Below are 23037 nucleotides of genomic sequence, written 5' to 3' on the forward strand. Positions count from 1 at the left end.
GTGATGCATGGGCCTCTTCCATTCAGCCGAGCGCGCTCAGTCCAGCTCGCGCCGCGGAGCCATGAGGAGGGTGTACAACCTGCTGAACGTGACCCGGACGAGAGAGCAGGAGGATGGGGTGCAGTCCCTCCGAATCCAGGTACCCGAGCCCCATCTCTTCGCCCTGCGTCTCCGCTCATCTGGGCAGGCGACCGTAGGCTATTTAAAAAACTTACGCACTAAAGAGTAGGAGCGGGCGTCTCGGTGATACTGGCTGCTCTCACCTCTGCAGCGCTGGTGTTTTTTTTCTGGGTCGAGCCGTGAGCCGAATAAATGTGTTACGTTTGGCCGCTTCGCTCCGCGCTCCTCAGACACAGTAACTTAGCCTCAGGACTGCCCCGTCGGGAAAAGCGTTCCGAAACGCCAGCGGCAAACCTTAAGCAAACACCCTCCGCTCGGAGGGGTCGCGGTGCTGCGGACCGCGAGTGTGCCTGCTCGCGGCTGCACGGGAATTTACGGCCGCGTTTTTACCCGATGGGGATTTAAAACCGCTGGAAGTGCGGTCTTAACGACCGACGACTTCGCTAAATGCGGTGGTTTAACGGCCAACTGGGGAGCGTTCGTGTCAGGCGAGCTTCTGCGCTTTTATGTGCTGAAATGCCTTTTTTTGTGGGGTGGATATCGTTTTCCTTTCTGTTGAAGTGAAGCAAACAATCCTTTGCTAGAGGATTACCAAGAAAAAAAAAAAGCCTTTGGAGAGCTCGTGTGGCTGCCCACTGTCTAGTTCCCACGGAGACGTACGACGAGACTTAGCCTATGGGGTTTGACGGTACCTCAGACCGGGATCTGTGGTTCTGACCAGGGCCCTGCTTGTCTACTGATACTCCTCCCCCCCATAAATTTCAAAAAAATGCACATTTCGGTCTGTCAAGGTCACAGGTTGCGGAAGTGGCGTTTGGACTAGTGTGGTCTTCTCGGTGTTCAGAATTCTGCGCCTCGAGGTTTATTGTGCTTGAATTTGCTCTTTTTGCCAACATGCTAATGTGCTCTTCAGAGGCAGCGTCGTTTTAACGGTCGTTTAGGCGCACGCTTCACCCCGCGCGCTAAGTCCAGCCACTCTACATGCGATTAGCCCACTTGGGCTCGTTGCATCGTTCCAGTGCCATGGAGCTGGTTTTCTGGCTGCGTGCTAATTGGTCGGAGGCTATGGGAATGTTGGACACTGAAGCAGTCCTATTGACTGAACTTTGACTTACAATGCAAGGGTTGGGTTAGAGAGAGTGTGAGAAACCGAGATGTTGGTTTTGTTCTTTTGTCTAGCCTTTTAACTTGGGTATGTGTTCTCCTTCTCATTCTTAATCTTTGTCCCTTTGTTTGGTTTTTTACTGCAACTGTGCACTTATTTGTTTTAGAACTTTGTAAATGTTAGTTATTTGCCTACACTGTGATATGCAATAGATCTGAAGCATGAAAGCTTTTTTGAATTGAATTTAGAGACCAAGGGAGAAAGAGTGGCTTTTTTAGAGGTTGACGTCATTGAAATGACATTGAGCACTTCATGACAGGGCTGCCCAACCCTGTTCCTGGAGACCTGCCGTCCGGTAGGTTTTCATTTCAACCTTAATTTGGTGCACCTGGTTCTACTGATTAGCAGCTCAGCGAGATCTCTAGCTGTTGAATGAGGTGTGCTTTGTTTGGGTTGGAATGAAAACCAACAGGAGGGTAAATCTCCAGCAAAAAGGGTTGGGCAACCATGTCATCACCCCAGTATTCACCTGAGGTGAGACTCACCCTGCAGCGTAAACTGGGATCTGTGTGTCTAACCGAGGCCTGCTCATGCGGGCAGTGCCCGCGTGCGATAACTGACCCCAGATCAGTGAGCCGTGGGCCCGCTCCCGCTATCCGCTCTCTCCAGCTGGGCCCGGCACTGTTCCCAGCGCAGTCGCGCGTCCTCCCAAACCGCGAAGCCCCTCAGCACCCACCAGGACCCCCTTCTCGCATCACATCTGCTCGAACCCGGGCCCCATCACGCCAACCGGGGCGTCAATTTCCACAACATCTGCTGTGTTTGTTTCTGAAGCCGCGTGGGGCCTTCAAGAGGGGCGGATGGAGGGCTGTGTCTGGAATACTGGGGCCCAAAGGCCTTTCAGAGATATACAGAGCTACAGCAGCCAGCAAGGAAGCAGAGAGAAAGAGAAGGGGGAGAGAGCGAGGGAGAGAGGGTTAGGGTGAAAGAGAAGGGGATAAGTAGGGACTGAAGAGGACTGCGAGACGGAGGAATTGAGAGAGAGGCAGTGCACCTGAATGAGAGTGAGGCTGACACACATACACACACACACACTAGCGTTCTTATCAGCGAGGAGAAATCTCATGCTTTCCCACAGTCATTTCCTGCTCGATTACAGTGACTTAAATCCGGTTTTTGAGGCTCAGAGTCCTTTGTCCTAATTGGCTGAGCTGGTTAGGTGTAGTTCTAATTGGTCATTAATGGCCGTGGGGGTGAGGAGGTTAACTAAAAGAGGAAGGGTTGGGGGGTGTGACCTCGCTGTGCAGTGGTGCAGAACAACTGTTCCTCTCGCCCAGGGCACTGCTGTCATGTCCACCCTGAGATCGCGCTGCCCTCCAGTGTCGCCATGGCAACACTGCACACAACCCCCTCCACCCCCCGTAAGGAGCTCGTCTTGTAACCTGAAGGTCGCCGGTTCGATTCCCAGGTTGGACACTGTCCTTGTACCCTTGAGCGAGGCACTTAACCTGCATTGCTTCAGTATACATCCAGCTCTGTTAATGGATGCAGTGTAAACGGCATGTAAAAAGCTGTGTAACCCGCTCTGCATCTGCTAAATGCCTGTAATGTAATGTAGAGGAAACGTGATTCAGGTGCTTTTTGACTGTAGATCCTGATCTGGGAGCAGTTTTGCCTTCGGGCTCGCTGTGAATAAGGTTAGGACTCCGACAGGGAGAACCTGATCCCAGATCAGTGCTCTGACTCAGAGGAAGCCTCTGCCAGCGTGTGCAGAGCAGTGTAGCTATGCATGTATTATTTACACTTCATCAGCCACACTGTTGCCACACATCCATAATGCATACGACAAGATATTTACCGCTGGCTCAGGAATGCTGAGTCAGGTGCGTGTGTGCGCGAGTGCACGTGTGTGTGTGTGCGCGCGCATGCATGAATGCATACGTGTGTGTTCCAAGCACTGGTTGTGAAATATCATGACAAACGCACACGCACGCAGCCATAATGTATGTGACTATAGATATTTTACCGCTGGCTCAGGCATGCTGAGTCGTGTGTGATTGATTGTATGTGTGTGTGTGTGTGAGGATGAGTGTGTGTGTGTGTGTGTGTGTGTGTGAGGATGAGCTGTGTAGTGTGTGAGGGGCTTGAGGTGTGGGCTGAGCATGCATGTTGTGTGTGATGTATCGTGTGTGTCTATGTAGCAAGATGTGTTGTGGTGGTGTGGTGGTGCGTGTGTGGGAGTGACGTGTGTGTGGTGTGTGTGATGTGTGTGTGTGTTAAGATGGTGTGTGATGTATGCAAGCTGCTGCAGCTAGTTGTGACTAGTTGTGTCGTGGCTAGTGTGTGAGATGAGTGTGTTGTGTGTGTGGTGTGTGAGGATGAGTGTGTGTGTGTGTGTGGTGTGTGGTGTGAGTGTGTGTGTGCGTGTGTGGTGTGAGTGTGTGCGGTGTGGGTGTGGTGTGTGTGTGTGAGGAGTGTGGGTGTGTGTGTGTGTGTGGTGTGAGTGTGTGTGAGTGTGGTGAGTGTGTGTGTGTTTGCGTGTGTGTGAGTGTGTGTGTGTGAGTGTGTGTGTGTGAGTGAGTGTGTGTGTACACATGCGTGCGTGTTTGTTGTGATGCTTCTCTCCCCGCACTCGGACCTTCTCTCTGGGGAGTGTGTCTCGTCTGATGACTTCCTCGCCTCTCCCCGGGCCCCGGAACGTTCCGTCTCTCTGCGTCCCCGGCCCTCAGTGGAGCCGCTTTGCAAAAACAAACGGGACAGCTCTGGGGCCCCTTTGATGCCGCGCTTACGCAAGTCCCGCCGTAAACCCACGCCAACCACAAACACGACGCCGCTGCAAGTGCCGTCGGCTGTGGTCCAGTACCTGCCTGCGCCGAGTTCACAACAACCGGGCTTTTTAATGATGTTTTCATTAGCAGTAGCTTGCCTGGCAACTTTAACTCTGTCGGCTCTTTCGCTCTGTCGTCTTTGCGGACAGAGTCCCAACGCGTGTGCCGGCCCGTGTGTGCGGTGAACTGGATCCAGTGACGGGTCACATGGTCCAGGAGCCCTGGCCGGGTCGGTGCTGACCGGCGCAGAACTGACCCCTGCCCTGTTGTTAACCCCACAGGGTTACACACAGGCAGTCACATCTGGGGCTGGGAAGTGAGGCTTTCCCAAGGCACAGCTCCCAGCCAAACAGAGACCCCTCTGGCCAGTAAGGGGTACTGCAGTCTCTAATTACTGAGCTGCTCTGCTAGTGGACTGTGCAGTGAAATCAAGCAAAACCTGGCTGCAGGCATGCTAGTCTATGCTAGTCTATGATGTACTGCTTTGGGTGGGGGTATGCTAAAAACAGGGAACACAGCTGGTTAAAAATAAATAAATAAATCCGGTGTGTCCAAAACCTTCGCCCTTCACAGTTAGAGGTACCAAACTGGCAGCTGCACAAGCAGAGGACATTGTCCATAATTACTGGTTATTATATGCATTACTGAAAGCGAAATGAAAGGCAGTCATTTCAGAAATGTGAAAACAGTCTGTCTCTCCTCGTTAAATGAGTGTCTTTGATGTGTACAGTTGAGTAATATGTCCATTTCATGTAGTTGTATTAGCCTATATGTTGAGTGGTACGAGTAATGGTTTGTTTCAAACATACTTTAGTCCTCTATGTTTTCATTTTAGAACACGCAACATGCACCACGTACATCGTTTTTATCACATAGCAGGATAAGTGCATTTATTCACTATCAGTATTACCCTTTGTGTACCTTTCTGTTTGATTGTATCTGACCTCTGTGTGGTTCTTATTCATGGTATTTCATTTATACTGATAGGGACACGGTTAGAATCGTGTTCAGCCAGAGTACGCGTGCCCATTCTCCCGAACCATATCTGTGGCACTTCACAGAAATCCAGCTCAATGGAGTTCTGTTAGAGACATGCCCACGGTGTGACCCACCGGTACTTTGCATCTGTCTGAGTAATCTCTGTGTAAATGCACATAACCTCTAACTTTGTACACTTATTGGAGGCGTATCAGACTGCGCTAAACGCCCGTGCACACACACACACACACACACACACACACACACACACACACACACACACACACACACACACACACACACTATCACACCTACACAACACACACACACACACACAACACACACACACACACACAACACACACACACACCACACACACACACACACACACCACATCACACCACACACACACACACACACACACACACACACACACACACACACACACACACACACACACACACACACACACACACACACACTTAGGAGGGACCATTAGCTTAGCCCTTATGAAGGACCATTCAGAGCGCTACCGTTTCTCATAAAAATGACATTGATTTGTTCTGAACTGGGGACGGCATTCGCAGCGCTCTGATAAGAGCTCTCTCGCTGCCGGTTCAGGAGTCCTGTGTTGCGTAACGCGTCCGGGGCCCGAATCTTCCACTCGAACGCTTCCGTGAAGGCGATCACGCGCTGGCCCCGCTGGCCCCCGCTGGCCGAGCCCCCGGCGCTCCGAGCGCTGCTGTCGGGTTCTGATTCGTTCCCCCCGGCCCGAAGAGGCTCACCCGCTTCTCCTAATCTCCGTCACTTCATCAGCCGCTCCCATGATCCTCTGCTCTCCTGCTGAACCCAGAATGCAGTGCACCTCTCTCAACCAGTGCCCCTCTCAGCCAAATACAAACCACCCTGTGCTTTCCTACTGTACCCAGCATGCAGTGCGCCTCTCAGCCAGTCACACACCACCCTAAACTCTCTCACCATACAGTATTCCAGTATTCCCATTTCGACCAATCGCATGCCACCACAGGATCACATGGCAGGCTGCTGTTTTTCCAGCAGCAAGCACAGGCTCGGTAAATACTGTTGGCCTGGTACCGGTACCGACCCTGTCTGGCTCTGCGTCACAACATGCCAGTCCAGAGCCTCCAGGTCAGGAATTCATATTTGCAGGAGCCTGAGTCAGCAAATCCTATTAGGAGCTGCCAGGAAGGAGCAGATTGACTGATCAAACATGGATTAGGAGCAAGTGAGCAGAGCGGACGGGGGTCCTTATAGGAAGAGAGGGGGAAGAGGTGCAAGGGGCCATTTTAAAGTGGAGGACTGCCCCACTGCCCCGAGGAGGGAGCAGGCAGAGAGGATCGATCACCGCCATGGCTAAGTGGGGCTCCAGTACCCCCCCGTCCCGCCTTCTGCCCGCCCCCCTGGATGATGAGAGGCCCCCAGGCCAGCGGGACAGGGGCCACTGTGCAGCGACAGGAAATGAGGGATGACCAGGATGTGAATCGGACCACATCGGAGGACCTTTTGTGTCAGAGCTGGTTTAATGCAGTTTGGAGTATCACAGCCCTGAGTGTACCACCAAGTTTAAAGGGAAGAGAGTTGCTGTTTGTCGGTTTGCTGTGTCGTCACACCCTGATTGATCTGCTTGTTCCGCGCACAGGAAATTGCTTTTTTTTTTTCTCCCCCTCTTTTCTTTTGGTCGTAATTCCAGTGACAGCTGCCAGCGCTGGCGGTCAGATTGCCCAAGCCTGCCTGCCCCTTTGCGTAAGCCGCTATTTTTCTCTGCTTGTGCGCACGCTCGCGAACATCTGTACGTCAGACCAAACGCCGCGTGGCATATGGCGTCGCCGTTGTTCCCAGAACACGGCTCTTAGCCCTAATCCCGTGTCCTTAGCGTGTGCTTCAGGCGTCAGTGCCGTGATTTGGGGACCTTGTTTTTTTTTTTTTTTTTTTGTTTTTTCCATGTGGTGTTTGTTTGGAATTTTCATGGGAGCTGCTTTTTTGTGCTTGCAGTGTGGAAAGTTTGTTGTTTGCATGGTGGATGCACCTGAGAGAAACTGTAGGCTGTGTGTGTGTGTGTGTGTGTGTGTGTGTCATCCGCAGTTAAAGGGCACTGTCCTTCTCTGTGCTGAAGTCAGGGTTATATTATAGCGAAATAATAACCACATGGCATACTGTATTTTAGAGTAACAATTGGTAATTATCAATGACATGAGTGCTTATGGCCACTGTATTTCACTTACTCATAGCTTTTGACTCCTAATGATCACAGCGATAGTCATACGAAGGGTATTATTGTTTTGTTTTTAATTACAATGGCCGCTGGTGGAGAATGTTTTGCATGGTTCGTATTCTCTACAGAGAGAATATGTTTTGTTTTCAGAGGGGAAATTGTGTCTCTGAGCTTTGGACTGAGGAGGGAAGCCTCTGGTGATCACCTGTGTTAATGGCTGTGGTGACTGAGGGCTGTGGGCCTGTGTGGGCAGCTCCATGGAACCGGCAGTAACACAGAGCCCTTAGAGTGGCTTCTCAGTGTGGATATCCTGTCTAGTCTCTCACACACGCACACACACACACAACGCGCACACACGCTCGCCAGCTCTCTCATATCACACACGCTCTGTGTGAGACCCCCTATCAGCAGTCTCAGACCCCATTTTGTAACATATGGGCAAAAGTACTCCCTAAGTGCTACTCCGTGCAGTGCAACATGAGATTGTGGGACAGAAATGAGCATTTTGGGACATGTAGTTTGAGATCCCTCTGTGGCGGTTAATAATGCAAGTGCTGGTTCTCTGTGGCCTATATGGTTCAAAGGAGAGTCCATGTTTTGCTGACTGGCCTAAAGATAAAGACCACGCTACAGTAGTGCTGACGCAAGCCAAACTGGCCTTGGGCCTAGTGCTAACGCTAACGCTGTCCAACCCAAACTGGCCTTGGGCCTAGTGCTAACGCTAACGCTGTCCAACCCAAACTGGTCTGAGGCCTAGAGCTCAAGGCAAGCTAACTGTGACCGGCCCAAAATGTCCGAGGGCCTAGCGCTACGCTGGTAATGGGCTCTTTCAGCCGCTAACGCTAACAGTGGCCATTACTGACAGCTAAGGTGAGCGCCAAGGATTCTGATTATTTAAAGCGGTTCCTGGCACGAGCGGGCGGGGCTTTGGGCAACGGGGCGGGGAACAGAGAGAAACAATCGGGCATTGTGCTAAAGAGCCCTGACCAGTCTGGACCGGAGGAAATAAAGGAAGGCATTATAAATGTGCAGACGCAGGAAGCGGCTTTCAGGGGTCTGCAGTGTGAATCTGTGTGTAACTGTGCTAATGTGAATACATCAGCATGTTAGCATGGCAGTATAAATAATGTTTATCAGTATGTTGCTTTGGTAGTATATGCTCTGTGTCTGACCTATACTTTGGTGGCTGTAGCATCAGGTCTTCCCTGTGTGTCTTGGACTGTTTCAATTTATGATTCTAAAACGGATGACATCATAATGGATGGTGACTGTGCCAGGCCAATCAACACAGCCTGCATCAGTTCACCAGGAAATGGTCTTTTACTAGCCTGTCTCGCCCCCCCCCCCCACGCCCCAGGACTTTTTATGGTTATTGATTGTTGAAGAGTGCTGTTACTGCCCATGTTCTGGACAGTGTATTCCAAATGATTTATACCTCCTTGTATAAAATAATTAATTGCTCGTGGAACACGGAGTGCCGGGTTATGACACTTATAAACGGTGTTTTCACTGGGCTATAGCTGTGTGTCAGCTGTGCCAGGGCCATTTTTCCTGCAGATATACACAGAATCACAGCATGACTGCCAGCCCCAGTTACTGTGGGGTGCTGGGTTAGGCCCAAATTCTACAGACATACTAGATATATTTTTTAAAACTTGGTAAAAATGCCATGCTGAAATGCATCATCCCTGTTGAATGTGTTCTGTAAGCCTCTGCTCCTTGGGGAAGAGGTTTAGACTCTCTGTGCAAACCCTCCGTGTGACCCGTGTACTGTTGTACATACACACAACTGTGTGTTGACCAAAGCAAATTCCTCGTATGTGTAAATGTACTTGGCAATAAATTCGATTCTGATTCTGATTCTGATTCTGATTCTGATTCTGTCCCTGTGTCCACAGCAGATCCAGTTTGCAGACCAGAAGCAGGAGTTCAACAAGCGCCCCACCAAGATCGGCCGCCGCTCCCTGTCTCGCTCCATCTCTCAGTCCTCCACAGACAGCTACAGCTCAGGTACGGCCCGCCTCTCTCTACACACACACGCACGCACGCGTGTACACACACTTACACGCGGTTAAATTAAATGCTGGAAGAACTGGAAAAACTGGAAAAATTTTTAAGCAAAGCACTGTAATTTGATTTTCAGAATACCTAATGCGTGATACATGACCAGCAATGCAACCTGACCCATCTGTGACTGAGCAGCAAAAATCTTACGCAGTCCTGTAGACCTATTAAAATAACAAGCGGGATAGACCAGGATTCTAGCAACATTTATCATTCACTTTGATTTACAATCAAATGTGAGTATAGGCATTTTTTCCTTCACACAGATTAGTGAATACCGCGTCATCTCCAAAATGAACTTGTTTCAACTGAGAAAAAGTGACTAAAAATAGGTGTTGGTCATAAGGCACGAAAGACCCACCCACATTTCAAATGTATTCGCTGATCAGGAATAATCAAGCTCATCGTGTTACCAGTTCCCTTTGAGTTAACGACTTCAGGCTAAGCACTGCATTTGATAGGACGGTTCCTACGCCTCCTCTTCCTCAGGGCTGTTGGCAGGCTGCGCATATCGAACCATCACCGATCCGTTCCCACATCCAGTCAGAACCAGTAGATAGTCTCTTACTGTTGGTGCACATCTCCAGCACCCTGCCATGTCCCTGGTGTCACCCGTACAGGATGCATGGTAGTAAAAGAGACGGCAGGTCACATGGCCTAGAGTTTCAGGTCACGTGACCATAAGAAGGGTCGAGGCATCGCTCCGGACGCCCGTCCTCGTTTACGGACTTCCCTCTCGACTGCGTCTGCGGCCCCCGGCTGAAACGCCACGCCGCTCGCATCGCGCTCGAGCGGATAGACGCGGACGCCGCGCGCGAGAGCCAGCGCTGGCAGGGCACGCGTGATTGGCAGTCTCTGGATTTCTGTAACGAGCGTCAGCCCTGCTCGTTTCCATAGCGGCGGGTGAGGAACAGGAAGGGCCCGTGCGCTCTCTGCGTTGGGCGGTGTAGGTGCACTCCGCCCCTCTCCCCCCCCCGGCCCGTTCGGGCTCTCTCCCCGGCCTCTGCTCGGAGCGACGGGCCATATCAGGGGGCCCGTGGGATTAAAGGAATTTGTCTCTGAGCCAGTTTTTCATTAAAATGAAGGTGGGGGGGGGGTGTTTGGGGAATAATTGTTGAGCTTTAATTTTGTTTTAATCCCTCTTCTTCCTGGGTCTTTCTGAAAAACATCGCTCAAAGGAAAAACAGTTTTCACTTCGTGGATGTCGGGGTTTTGTTGGGGGTTGGAGGGGGATGGTAAATGGTAAATGGACTGCATTTATATAGCGCTTTTATCCAAAGCGCTTTACAATTGATGCCTCTCATTCGCCAGAGCAGTTAGGGGTTAGGGGTTAGGTGTCTTGCTCAAGGACACTTCGACACGCCCAGGGCAGGGTTTGAACCGGCAACCCTCCGACTGCCAGACAATCGGCCTTACCTCCTGAGCTATGTCGCCCCGGGATGATGGATGGGGATGAATGGGAAGCTTTGGCTGCTTATTAAAAATATCCAAAACTCGCTGAGGAGTCAGAAAAGATGGCTGCTGCAGGAAGAGAGGGGGGTCTTCATCCCTACATGCCAGAGATCTTCATCCCTACATGCCAGCCAGACCCCTCCGTTCTGCTACCTCAGGACGCCTGGCACCTCCCCCTCTTCGCACCTGCGCTTCCCGAACATGTCTCCTGTCTGTTCTGGCCCCACGATGGTGGAATGACCTCCCCGTGGAGGTCAGAACAGCTGAGACACTGACCCACTTCAAGCGACGACTGAAGACTCACCTCTTCAGGCTGCACCTCTCCCCATCCCTCCCTACCTCCCTGTAATCTCTTAATTGACTGTAAGCTTAGGGTTGTGACTGGGTAGCTGTTTCGGAGGTGATTTAGTTGACGGCAGATGTTGGGGTGCTAACCCGCCCTGTGAAGGGCCCCTGATCTGAGGCATCGGAGGGGCGGGTCTGCTGACTAATGCTGTCTGCCATCTGCCCGGTAACAGTGAGCCAATAGGAGAGCAGGGCTCAGAGCAAGGGCACCCCAAAACACTTTCCCCTTTTAATAACATCTGTTCACATTTCTGTATTTTGCAAATTCACAGATGGATTTTTAATATATTTTTAATAGTTCTAATTTTTCACCATTTCATAAACTTAAAAAAAAAAAAAACAAACTTGAATGAGAAGATGCTGTTTCCAACATGCCGTATATGTGCTGAGGTAAAACGCTCTGTGCCTTTGTGTCCGTCTGTCTGTCCACAGCGGCCTCCTACACGGACAGCTCCGACGACGAGACCTCTCCCCGGGACAAGCAGCAGAAGAACTCCAAGGGCAACTCCGACTTCTGCATCAAGAACATCAAGCAGGCCGACTTCGGTCGCCGCGAGATCGAAATCGCCGAGCAAGGTGGGGGTCGGCCTTCAGGGGGCGCTAGTGCACCCGTGCGTTCGCACAGCCTCTGTAGAACAACAGGGAGCCCACCAGCTCAGGAGGCCAGCCAATCACCCGGCTATCCGGTCTGCTAGCTGGTCCAGACATCGATTCGACTCTCTGGCATCTCTCTCTCTTTCTCTCTCATGAGAGCTGAACTCAGATGATCTTTCTCTCCTGCGCTCCCTGTTTTTCTCTCTCTCTCATGCCCTCTCTCCCTTCTCTCTCAGCCCCTCTCTTCCTTTGTTTCCCTCCTTTTCTCACTTGCCTTTTCTTTTTTCTCCTATTCTCTGTGTCTTCGACTCTCTGTCCCTTTTAATTCTTGTTTTCTTCATGCGTGCTCTCTTTCTCCCGTTTCCCTTGTTGTCTTGCTCAGTTTTCCTTTCCCATAAGGCTCTCTCTCTCTCTCTCTCTCTCTCTCTCTCTCCCTCTCCCTCTCCCCGTGTCCCATACGGTGTTTTCTCTCTCAGAGTGTTGATTGGCCTTCTCAGTGGTGAAAGGCATTTCCAGGGACAGGCTTATTCTCCGAGTCATAGTTCATTATAGCCGTTAGGAATTTGCCACCTCTCAGGTGAAGTAGTCGCGGTCGCCCTAAATTAAAGATGGCGCCTGGCTGGGCGTTCCCGCTATATTTACACCAGACCGCGCGGCTCTGCTCTGCTTTTGGAGCCTGCGATAGGCTGGCCCTGTCCCGAAAAAGCAGCTGAGCTTTCTGCGGTTGGGCCAGCCTGATGCCCACACAGCAATTACACAGGCGATGGCTGCTTCATGGGCAGGCTGTCTGAGCACGTCTGTGACTCCTCTGAGCCTGTCTGTGACTCCTCTCAGCCTGTCTGTGACTCCTCTCAGCCGGCCTGTGACTCCTTTTAGCCAATCTGTGACCCTGAGTTGGAGGAGAAAGGCCAGTTCTGCGCTATAGCATTAGCATGCTGATCCGTGTGTGTGTGTGTGTGTATGCGCGCTGATCCCTGTGTGTGTGTGCTGATGGGTGTGTGTGTTTCTCTACAGAGATGCCAGCGCTCATGGCTCTGAGGAAGAGAGCTCAGGGAGAGAAACCACTGGCTGGAGCCAAAGTGGTGGGCTGTACACACATCACTGCCCAGACTGCTGTGAGTATATTACACACACTATATCATACACACACACACACACTATATCATACACACATCACTGCCCAGACTGCTGTGAGTATATTACACACACTATATCATACACACACACACACACACACAATATCATACACACACCACTGCCCAGACTGCTGTGAGTATATTACACACAGTATATCATACACACACACACACAAACACACACACACACACTATATCATACACACATCACTGCCCAGACTGCTGTGAGTATATTACACACACTATATCATACACACACACACACTATATCATACACATATCACTGCCCAGACTGCTGTGAGTATATTACACACACTATATCATACACACAACACAACATCCATATCACACAACACCACAACATGCGGTAACACATATCACTGCCCTGTGATGTCTGTGATATAACGGCCTAACTGCTGGCTCCATCCCCCATGCCCTCCATGGGTAGACCCTGTCTGGCTCCTGGGTCCCCAGTGCGGTGGAGACCTGGCTCTGTGCCAGCATCGCTGAACTCCACCCAGAACGAGGTGGCGGCTGCTCTGGCAGAGGGAGGTGTGTGTCCCCACATCCCTTTATCTCTCTTTCTCCCTCTCTCTCTTCCTTTCTCTCCCCCTCCCTCATTCTCTCCCTCTCTCTGTGTCTTCCTCTCTCTCCCTCTCCCTCCCTCCACTCACTCACTCTCCCTTTCTCTCACTCTTTCCCTCTTCTCTCTCCCACTCCCTCCCTCCTGTCTTTCATGCTCTCCCTTTCTCTCTTTCCCCTCCCTCTCTCCTTATCTTCCTCTCTCTCCCTCCCTCTGCTCACTAACTCTGTCCCTCTCTTTCCCTTCCCCCCTCCCTCTCTCCTGATCTTCTCTCCCTCTGTCCTGCAGGCTTCTCGGTGTTTGCGTGGAAGGGGGAGTCGGAGGATGATTTCTGGTGGTGTATCGACCGATGTGTTAACCTGGAGGGCTGGCAGCCCAACATGGTACAGCGCCTCCTGCAGGCTAACGGTTTACTGATCTCTGTGCATCTGCTTAAGCCAATCACGTCACATTTTTACTATAAACACAGTCACTCACAGCCAATCATAGAGTAACGGGGACCAAGAAGGTGACATCTCTTACTTACGGAATTATCTCATAAAGAAAATGCAGGATTTAAGAACTTAAGTATATTTAATACAACAAATAAAATTAAATGGACATTAAAAATATAAATAATGAACAAATAGAGCTTGGAATTCAACTAAACTGCCTCAGTAAGTAACTGCTAGAGAGGTTATTTTCAGATGTAAGCATCAGAGAAGCAGATGACTGAATGTGTCCTCTTACGCACACGTCCTTAGAGCTAGTGAGGTCAGGATTAGCGGGTGGCCTGGCCAGCAGTAACCCCTGCCTCTGCTGCCCCTTCAGATTCTGGATGACGGAGGAGACCTGACCCACTGGATCTATAAGAAATACCCCAACATGTTCAAGAAGATCAAGGGCATCGTGGAGGAGAGCGTCACCGGGGTTCACAGGTGGGTCACGGCCGGGCTGGCCGAAGAGATGCTTTCACCGGGTTTTTTTCTGGTGGGAGACTGTGACTTGCTTGTGGGTGGGTGCTGCCATCTAGTGGCCGGTAAAGGTATTTAACATGCATTTGCAATCTGACGCGTTTATGCTGTTCAAGATGTTGTGTTCTACTTGATGTTAGTAAGATGCATTTTAAAAGTACAAAATAAATAAGCCAAATTTTATAATGTATTCTGATGCCTCTCTAGAGTTTTAGAGTTTAAAAAATCATTATTTCACAGGCCTTTTTGTCCTGTGATTAGTTTGATGGATTGCTGGTCAGAACTGCTCCTTTGAGATGAGCAGTACTGCCGCCTGGTCTGAAGTGAAGCGCCCGTTCTCCACAGGATGCTGCAGTTTGCGCGCGAGCTGAGCTTTCAGTCCGATGGGGACGAGTTTAAGTTGATTACGGTGTTTTAAATGTGGAGCGAAGCTGACCTTTGAGTGCAGTCTAATCCGCGCTTCTCTCCCGCTGAGATCAGGGCTTTTTTTAAAGCGGGGCTGCTCTGCCGTTGCCCTGGAGAGTCGCGGGGCCGGCGTGAGAAACGGAGCAGGATTATGTAAACTAGCTGTGGGGGCTTAGCCTGAGAGCCTGTTACTGCTGATGCACTGCTATAAGGCACATCCACAGAGAGAGAGTGTGTGTGTGTGTGTTGCTGTGTTTGGTATGTAGGTGTAGAAATTTGGTAGTGTGTGTGTTATGATGTGTGTGTGCGGTATATGGAGTGTGTGTGCATGATATGCGTGTACGTGTGTGTATAGGAGTGAGTGAGCGACTGAGCGAGCGTGTGTGTGTGTGTGTGTATTGCCTGTGTGTGTGTCTGTGTGGTTATATTGTGTCAGTGAGACTGGAGTCCTGGGGTTTAAGTGAATTGTAAGGGGAACTGAGCCACTGCAGTCCTTTACCACACATGCTCTTCAGCTTCAGCCAAACACACTGTGCTGCGGGTTCAGAGGAGAACCTCAGCCCACTGGCTGACCCCACGCTGACCCCGCGCTGACCTTACGCTGACCCCAGTTCTGTCTTATACCGCAGCATCCTGTCTGACAGATTCTGTGTACGCAGAAGATTTTCAGCTCTGAATCCTTATCAGTGAGAGTTCTCTCTTTCGACAGTCAAACCCCAGAGTCCAATTCCATTCACCATGTGAATGTTCATTAAGGGTTATGGCCATTCAGAGGGCAGGTGGAGTAATAGCACCAGAAACGCCTTGTACGGAAGGAGTCATCTGTTATTGACAGGAGTGCGATTACAAGGAATACAGAATGAGTTGGGTGCTCTTTGTCCATCTCGTAATATCCCATGATCCTCTCTGCTCAGGTTGTACCAGCTGTCCAAGGCCGGGAAGCTTTGCGTCCCCGCCATGAACGTCAACGACTCCGTGACCAAGCAGAAGTTCGACAACCTGTACTGCTGCAGAGAGTCCATTCTGGACGGGTGAGTGGAGTCGGGCCTCGCCATTGGACATCTCCTCTGAAGGGGGGCGGAGCCGATGTTCACTGATCCCTCCCCTGCTTCTCTCCGCAGGCTGAAACGCACCACAGACGTGATGTTCGGAGGCAAACAGGTGGTGGTGTGTGGATATGGAGAGGTATGCTTTTATCCGTTTGTGTTTTTTGTTTGTTTGTATTTATTTGACAGGCGACCTGCACAGTGTGCATGTCAGTTGTACCTGAGATCACCTTTGACGCTTCTACCTGCTGGTGTTTACTGCTGCGTATGGGTGCTGTTTGTGTTCGAGACACTAGAGGGCAGTGTGCACTTACATAAGTTCTGGCCTAACTGACGTCTCTCTGTGGTTCTAGGTGGGGAAAGGGTGCTGTGCTGCTCTGAAGGCCATGGGCTCCATAGTGTACGTGACCGAGATCGACCCCATCTGCGCCCTGCAGGCCTGGTACGTCAGGGGTCAGGGGTCAAGGGTCAGGGGTCACACTGGGGTGGAGCTGTCCAGTCAGAATGACAGGTGTCTATGAGAGTAGGGTATCCTCCAGGTATAATAGCAGGTGTCACATTATTGCCGTTATGTTCATCTGTAGTGATCAGTATCCCTATGCCAACTCTTCAAAGAATGAAAGAATATCCTCGTATACAAACATATAGTCATAATTCAAGTCATATTTGAGCCATATTGTGTAATGGTGAGGTACGCGTGTGTCCTACTGTGCTGAATGGGCGTGGGTGCGCGAGTCTGTGTGTAGGTGCGCGAGTGTGTGGGACAGATGAAGCTCATGCACGTTAAATGCTCCCCTCAGCATGGACGGCTTCAGGCTGGTGAAGCTGAATGAAGTCATCCGGCAGGTGGACATCGTCATCACCTGCACAGGTAGGCTTCCTCCAGCCGACCTGAGAACCCCCCGCCAGCGCGAGGCGTCTCCACGGAGACCGCGCGGAACAGGCCGAAGCCTGGACGGCGTCAGGCCGCGCTCTGACGCGCTGAAGCGCTGACTCAGGCGTTTCTCTGCCTCAGAGAGCGGGGAGCGTGATTGGCAGGCCGTCTCCCGTGAATCCGATCTGCGAGGGGTTAATTGCTTCCGAGACTTGATTGCGTCCCCAGTTAATCTCGCTCTGACGAGCCGTTTGCAAGCGTCCGTCGAGAGGCGGGAGAAATGTGCTCACAGTGTCTGCGCTGACCCGGTGTTACGATATGGAGATCACCCTGGGGGTGAGAGTGTGCACAGGAGTGGGATTTTATTCTGTTGGACGAGTTAGTCAATGGATCTCTGTCAGGAGACCATAAAAATATGTTATGTTATTTATTGATATATATGTAGAATTCTTATGTTTTAGTTGTAGTAAAGTCAATGTTCGTATCTGGTCTGGTGTTGTTCTTATGTTATCGTACGTAGAAAAATTATGCTATTAGTTTCCCTGGATAAATTCATGCAAATGTGGTTGAATGTTGGGGTTTTCTCAAATACTCTAGTAATGAGATTTTTTTCTCCCTCTCGCAAAAAAGTATTTTTTATACAGAATCTATAAGCAGTCAGTCATCAGGGTTTTGATATGTTGTACGCAGAGAGTATGAAACAGTGACTTATGGTTTCAGGCAATAAGAACGTGGTGGTGAGGGAGTACCTGGACCGCATGAAGAACGGCTGCATCGTGTGTAACATGGGCCACTCCAACACCGAGATCGACGTGGTGAGTCCCGCGGGAGGACTGCCCTTAACGGGGGCTGCGTTTACAGTGTTAATGCCTCACACGCACCACACACGCACCTCTCACACACCCACACACACACACCTCTCACACACACACACACACACCCCCACCCTCCACACACACACCTCACACGCACACACACACGCACCTCACACGCACCACACACCACGCACACACCAACACGCACCACACACACACGAACACACCCACACACACACACACACCCACACACCTCTCACGCACCACACACACACACACCCACACACACGCACCACACACACACGCAACACAACGCACACCACACCGCATCTCTCACTCACACCCACACCAGTGTAGCGGGCTGATGTGTGTGTGTGCAAACTGAGTATGTTTGGTAGATGAAAGAGTGATGCTGTGTTGTCTAGTGATGGCTGTGTGCTTGTGCAGCACTGGAGAGTGATGGGCGTGTGTGTGTACGTGACACGTATTGGCCCGACGGAGGGTAGTGTGCGTCGTCTGTAGGTGAGGAGGTGTGCGCCGCTCAGCTGCAGCCAGTCTGTACAGGATCGCCGTAGCGTGCACGCTGAGCGTAGCAGGTCTACAGCGTACGCACAGTCTCAGCTGCCCGTTTACAGGTGCACAGTCACGCGATACAGCAAGTCTGCTGCTCGCTGAGGTGAGAGAGGCTGACCAGCACAGCACACTGCACACAGTCTTACAGCGATACAGCACAGTCTTACAGCGATACAGCACAGTCTTACAGCGATACAGCACAGTCTTACAGTCTTAGCGATACAGCACAGTCTTACAGCGATACAGCACAGTCTTACAGCGATACAGCACAGTCTTACAGCGATACAGCACAGTCTTACAGCGATACAGCACAGTCTTACAGCGATACAGCACAGTCTTACAGCGATACAGCACAGTCTTACAGTGATACAGCACAGTCTTACAGCGATACAGCACAGTCTTACAGCGATACAGCACAGTCTTACAGTGATGCAGCACAGTCTTACAGCGATACAGCACAGTCTTACAGCGATACAGCACAGTCTTACAGTGATACAGCACAGTCTTACAGCGATACAGCACAGTCTTACAGCGATACAGCACAGTCTTACAGTGATACACTGCAAACTGTCTTACTGTGATACAGCAGCCTGCTTTTATCAGTGTCAGTCTTGCTGATGGTTGTTGGTGACAGAATGGGATCATTATGAGGGGGATTAATAGGTCTCATGAATCTCTAAGTCCTGCAGAGTTTATTCATCCTGCACATCTCTCCTTCCTGACGCTTTCGCGCTGCTTCTGTTGAAAGCGATTCGCTGTAGGCTGAGCGGGAAGTGAAATCCCACGGTGCTGAAATCTCTATAGATTAGGGATGACGAGGTGGGTGGGGAATTTCTGCATCCCCGTGACCATAGGGCACTGTCCGGTTGCCAGATTGAGATTGTGATTTCCTTTATCTGCTGGGAAGTAGTGTTCACACACCCACACTTTGGTCGGAATAGCGTGTGTGTTCTTCTGTTTTCTCACGTGTGTGTGTGTGTGTGTGTGTGTTCATCTGTAGGGTCGCCTCCTCAACCTGAGCTGCTCCACAGTGCCCACCTTTGTGCTGTCCATCACCGCCACTACCCAGGTGAGAGGAGCATTGTGGGAAATTGAGTGCTGGATCAGCCTGGGACTGCGGGTCAGAGGTGGATTTAGACTGTCTGGGAGAGAGACTTTTAAAGAAGATGTATGTTTGAAGGCTGTTGCGTTGTGTGTGCTAGGGAGGGAGGGGATAGAGAAAGAGAGAGGGAGGGAGGGAGGGAGAGAGGGAGAGAGGGAGAGAAGATCAGAGCACGCTGCTGAATTCACTTGAACTCAAAGTAATCCGTCATGGAGCCGAGGACGATGATTAAGTCTGTCAGGTTATTGGCTGTGAGTGGGAGAAGGGTATTTACGCTCCACCTTTAAGGTTATTTTACCGATTTTAGTGCCCCCTCTGAGCAACAAGAAGCCTCCCTCTAGCACTTAACTGCCCCCTTTTCCACTTTTCAGACACACTTCCACCATTATACTGTCATACCTCAGTAACCTATCAAAATTAATTACATGTTTACAGTAGCTAGCACTAAACAGGTAGAACTGTAGCTATCTGCTTAACATTAGGGCCTGATTTGCTACGACCTTGAGCACATGAAAAACCTTTTAGCGCTCTCAAAACCAATGACGGGACCAATGATCGGTCGTGGTATTTGTTTTGAGCCAGTCTCAGTTGTGTTATTAATTTTGCGCGTGCTAAACGGTTTTTCACGGCCTTGAGGGCTCTGTAAATCAGGTCCTTGGAGTTTAAATCCAGGGGCAGCTCTAGAAGAAAGTCAAAAAGAGCAACTCTGCCGCAGTCTCCATCTCTCTGCTCAGAACCATTAGGAAACTGCTGCCTCGCCATAAACGTGAAATTACACCAACGCGGGCCGTATGAAACGCGCGCTGGTCCACTTCAGGGGGTCGTTGTGGAGCCGTTCTGTGCGTTACACCAACCGTTTCATCGCCCATTCGCCCTGTAATATTGATATCCGGAGTCCGCTTGGCATTCTTCTCAGTCTTAAAATACCGCATGGAACTATGAATTATTTATAAAGTGGAACTATTTTAGCTGCCGCCTCGCCCCTCCCTCGCGTGGGTGAGGCGTATTTATTACCGTATCAGATTGTTGCCTGTGGGTGGGGGGGGGGCAGGTGAAGCGTGCTTACCTGTGTCTGAGGGAAAGGTGTGTGTGACACGCTGTAGCGTTGGCGGCGTCAGGTTCGAGTGAGTGACCACGTGCTTGACGGAGGCTCTGCTCGGGGTTGTGAGCGGCGGTTCGGATAAAGTGTGTGTGAAGAAGATCTGGAGGAGAGGCCCCCCCCCGGTAATGGTGCTGGTCGGCGGTGTTGTTATGGTTACGGAGCAGTCCCTCACCTCTCTTTACCCCTCCCCCCCCCCCCATCCCATTCCACAGGCTCTGGCTCTCATAGAGCTGTACAACGCTCCTGAAGGTCGCTACAAACAGGACGTCTACCTGCTGCCTAAAAAAATGGGTAAGGGCGCAGACCTCCACCCACAACCACACCCACCTCCACCCAGTTTGAGTACTCAGCACGTGTTCAGTCTGTCTGCGATTGAGACCTGAGCACAGTGTTCAGTGAGTCAGTCTGTCTGTGATTGAATGCTGAGCACTGTGTTTAACTGGGCACTGGGTCTGACAGCCCGATGTGGGGGGAAGAAAGACTTCCAGCTGAGCGCCCCCTGCGGGAGGATCAGAGAACAGCATGTCTGCCGGATGGAGACGTAGCCTTGGGCTCCCCCTCCCCCACCCCCTCCCCCTCCTCAGCAGACTGGCGGAAAGTGCCGGAATATAGGTCAAGCTGTCAGCCGCTCGCTCACATTGCAGCTCTGAGCGCGCTCACCAGGAGCCGCGAGGAAGCCCGGCGTAGTCGAGCCTGAACCGCGGCGAGCGCCAACCCTCTACAGCACCGCCGTGAACCGTACAATAACACTACCGCCATGAACCATACAATAACCTTACTGCTACCATACAATAACCCTACCACTGTGAACCGTACAGTAACCCTACCGCCATGAACCATACAATAACCTTACTGCTACCATACAATAACACTACTGCTGTGAACCATACAGTAACCTTACTGCTACCATACAATAACACTACCACCATGAACCATACAAAAACCGTACTGCTACAATACAATAACCCTACCACTGTGAACCGTACAGTAACCCTACGGCTACTGCAATACCCCTACTGCCACAAACCCAACTGCCAATATTCTAAAGCCAAGACTGTGAGCCGTACGCTAACACTACCGCTATGAACTGTGTAGTAGCACCGCTAAAACGAACCGTGCGCTAACACTACCGCTATGAACTGTGTAGTAGCACCGCTAAAACGAACCGTACGCTAACACTACCGCTATGAACTGTGTACTAGCGCCGCTAAAACGAACCGTACGCTAACACTACCGCTATGAACTGTGTACTAGCGCCGCTAAAACGAACCGTACGCTAACACTACCGCTATGAACTGTGTACTAGCGCCGCTAAAACGAACCGTACGCTAACACTACCGCTATGAACTGTGTAGTAGCACCGCTAAAACGAACCGACGCTAACACTACCCCTATGAACTGTGTAGTAGCCCGCTAAAACGAACCGTAGCTAACACTACCGCTATGAACTGTGTATAGCGCCGCTAAAACGAACCGTGCGCATAACTATACGCTATGAACTGTGTAGTAGCGCCGCTAAAACGAACCGTACGCTAACACTACCGCTATGAACTGTGTAGTAGCGCCGCTAAAACGAACCGTGCGATAACACTACCGCTATGAACTGTGTACTAGCGCCGCTAAAACGAACCGTACGCTAACACTACCGCTATGAACTGTGTACTAGCGCCGCTAAAACGAACCGTACGCTAACACTACCGCTATGAACTGTGTACTAGCACCGCTAAAACGAACCGTGCGATAACACTGCCGATGTGAGCCGTAACACTAGCAGTTTGGCTCGGGATGAAGGACCCCAGAGCCCAGATCTCAGGCCATTTCAGAGTTCCATTAGAAGTGTGAATTAAGGATTGTAATCTTCGTAATGGGGAGTAATGCACTGCTCGCTGCTTTTAATTAGAGATCGGCTACTTCATTGTGTGCTCCTGGCACCGGGAGCAAATCTTTATAAAACACACACAAAAAAAAACGGAATGTACTGCCAGTATATTGAAATTAAAATGTTCTGTTAATATATCACTACACTTCACAGTGTTGTGGACAAATGTCCAATGACATAATTGCTGCTTTCAGATGCTGCGGTGTATTTTCTAAAAGCACACTCTGTTTTGTAGGGCGGTGGAAAACATCTCATATTTTCCAAAAAAAGTCAATATTTACAGCGAATACTGCAGTAGATTCAATTTCTGTGAGGGAGTTTTCAGAACAGGCCTCTGCTAATGTATTAAAAGCCTGTTTTTTTCTGTAATTCTAGCCCGTTGTAGCTAACAGGTGTTCCTCCCTGTGCGCGAGTGCAGTTTGGTGCGTTGTCGTACGCAGACGACAGACCTCCGAAACTTTTTTGGGTCTTTTCAGACGAGTACGTGGCGAGCCTGCACCTGCCGACGTTCGACGCGCACCTGACCGAGCTGTCCGACGAGCAGGCCAAGTACCTGGGACTCAACAAGAACGGCCCCTTCAAGCCCAACTACTACAGGTGAGCGCTCGGCCGGGCCCTCCGGAGTCAGGGTGGGGGCGGGGTCAGGGGGCTTGAGTGGCGGCCTCTGGGAGAGCGAGAGGCTCATATCAGCTCCCCCCCTCTTCTCCATCGTGCGATCGTGAAAGATTGACGTGCTTCCACCTCCCTAGCCAATCGCAGCACAGCTGCAGTGCATCGTGGGACATTTTTGTTCTTAAATGGCTGGCCTTTTATTACACTGACCGGACTGTCAAATGCAGCGGGTGTCCTG

At 50.8% G+C, this 23037-nt stretch overlaps 1 protein-coding gene across 1 annotated transcript in view; it reads left to right on the forward strand.

Annotated features, from left to right (window-relative positions):
- The window catches only part of LOC135258648 (putative adenosylhomocysteinase 3), a 42435-nt gene extending 19647 nt beyond the window's left edge, over window positions 1–22788 (forward strand). The window contains exons 2-16 of the mRNA XM_064342091.1: window positions 9163–9274; window positions 11558–11701; window positions 12734–12856; window positions 13306–13407; window positions 13727–13821; window positions 14249–14355; window positions 15711–15827; window positions 15918–15981; window positions 16196–16284; window positions 16643–16713; window positions 17437–17613; window positions 18167–18207; window positions 19105–19173; window positions 20521–20599; window positions 22664–22788. Coding sequence (XP_064198161.1) covers window positions 9163–9274; window positions 11558–11701; window positions 12734–12856; window positions 13306–13407; window positions 13727–13821; window positions 14249–14355; window positions 15711–15827; window positions 15918–15981; window positions 16196–16284; window positions 16643–16713; window positions 17437–17613; window positions 18167–18207; window positions 19105–19173; window positions 20521–20599; window positions 22664–22788 — 1515 coding nt within the window. The remainder of the gene's footprint in view (window positions 1–9162; window positions 9275–11557; window positions 11702–12733; window positions 12857–13305; window positions 13408–13726; window positions 13822–14248; window positions 14356–15710; window positions 15828–15917; window positions 15982–16195; window positions 16285–16642; window positions 16714–17436; window positions 17614–18166; window positions 18208–19104; window positions 19174–20520; window positions 20600–22663) is intronic.
- Window positions 22789–23037: the final 249 nt, after the last annotated feature.

The sequence above is a fragment of the Anguilla rostrata genome, chromosome 7, assembly GCF_018555375.3.
Source record: "Anguilla rostrata isolate EN2019 chromosome 7, ASM1855537v3, whole genome shotgun sequence".
Taxonomy (NCBI): Eukaryota; Metazoa; Chordata; class Actinopteri; order Anguilliformes; family Anguillidae; genus Anguilla; species Anguilla rostrata.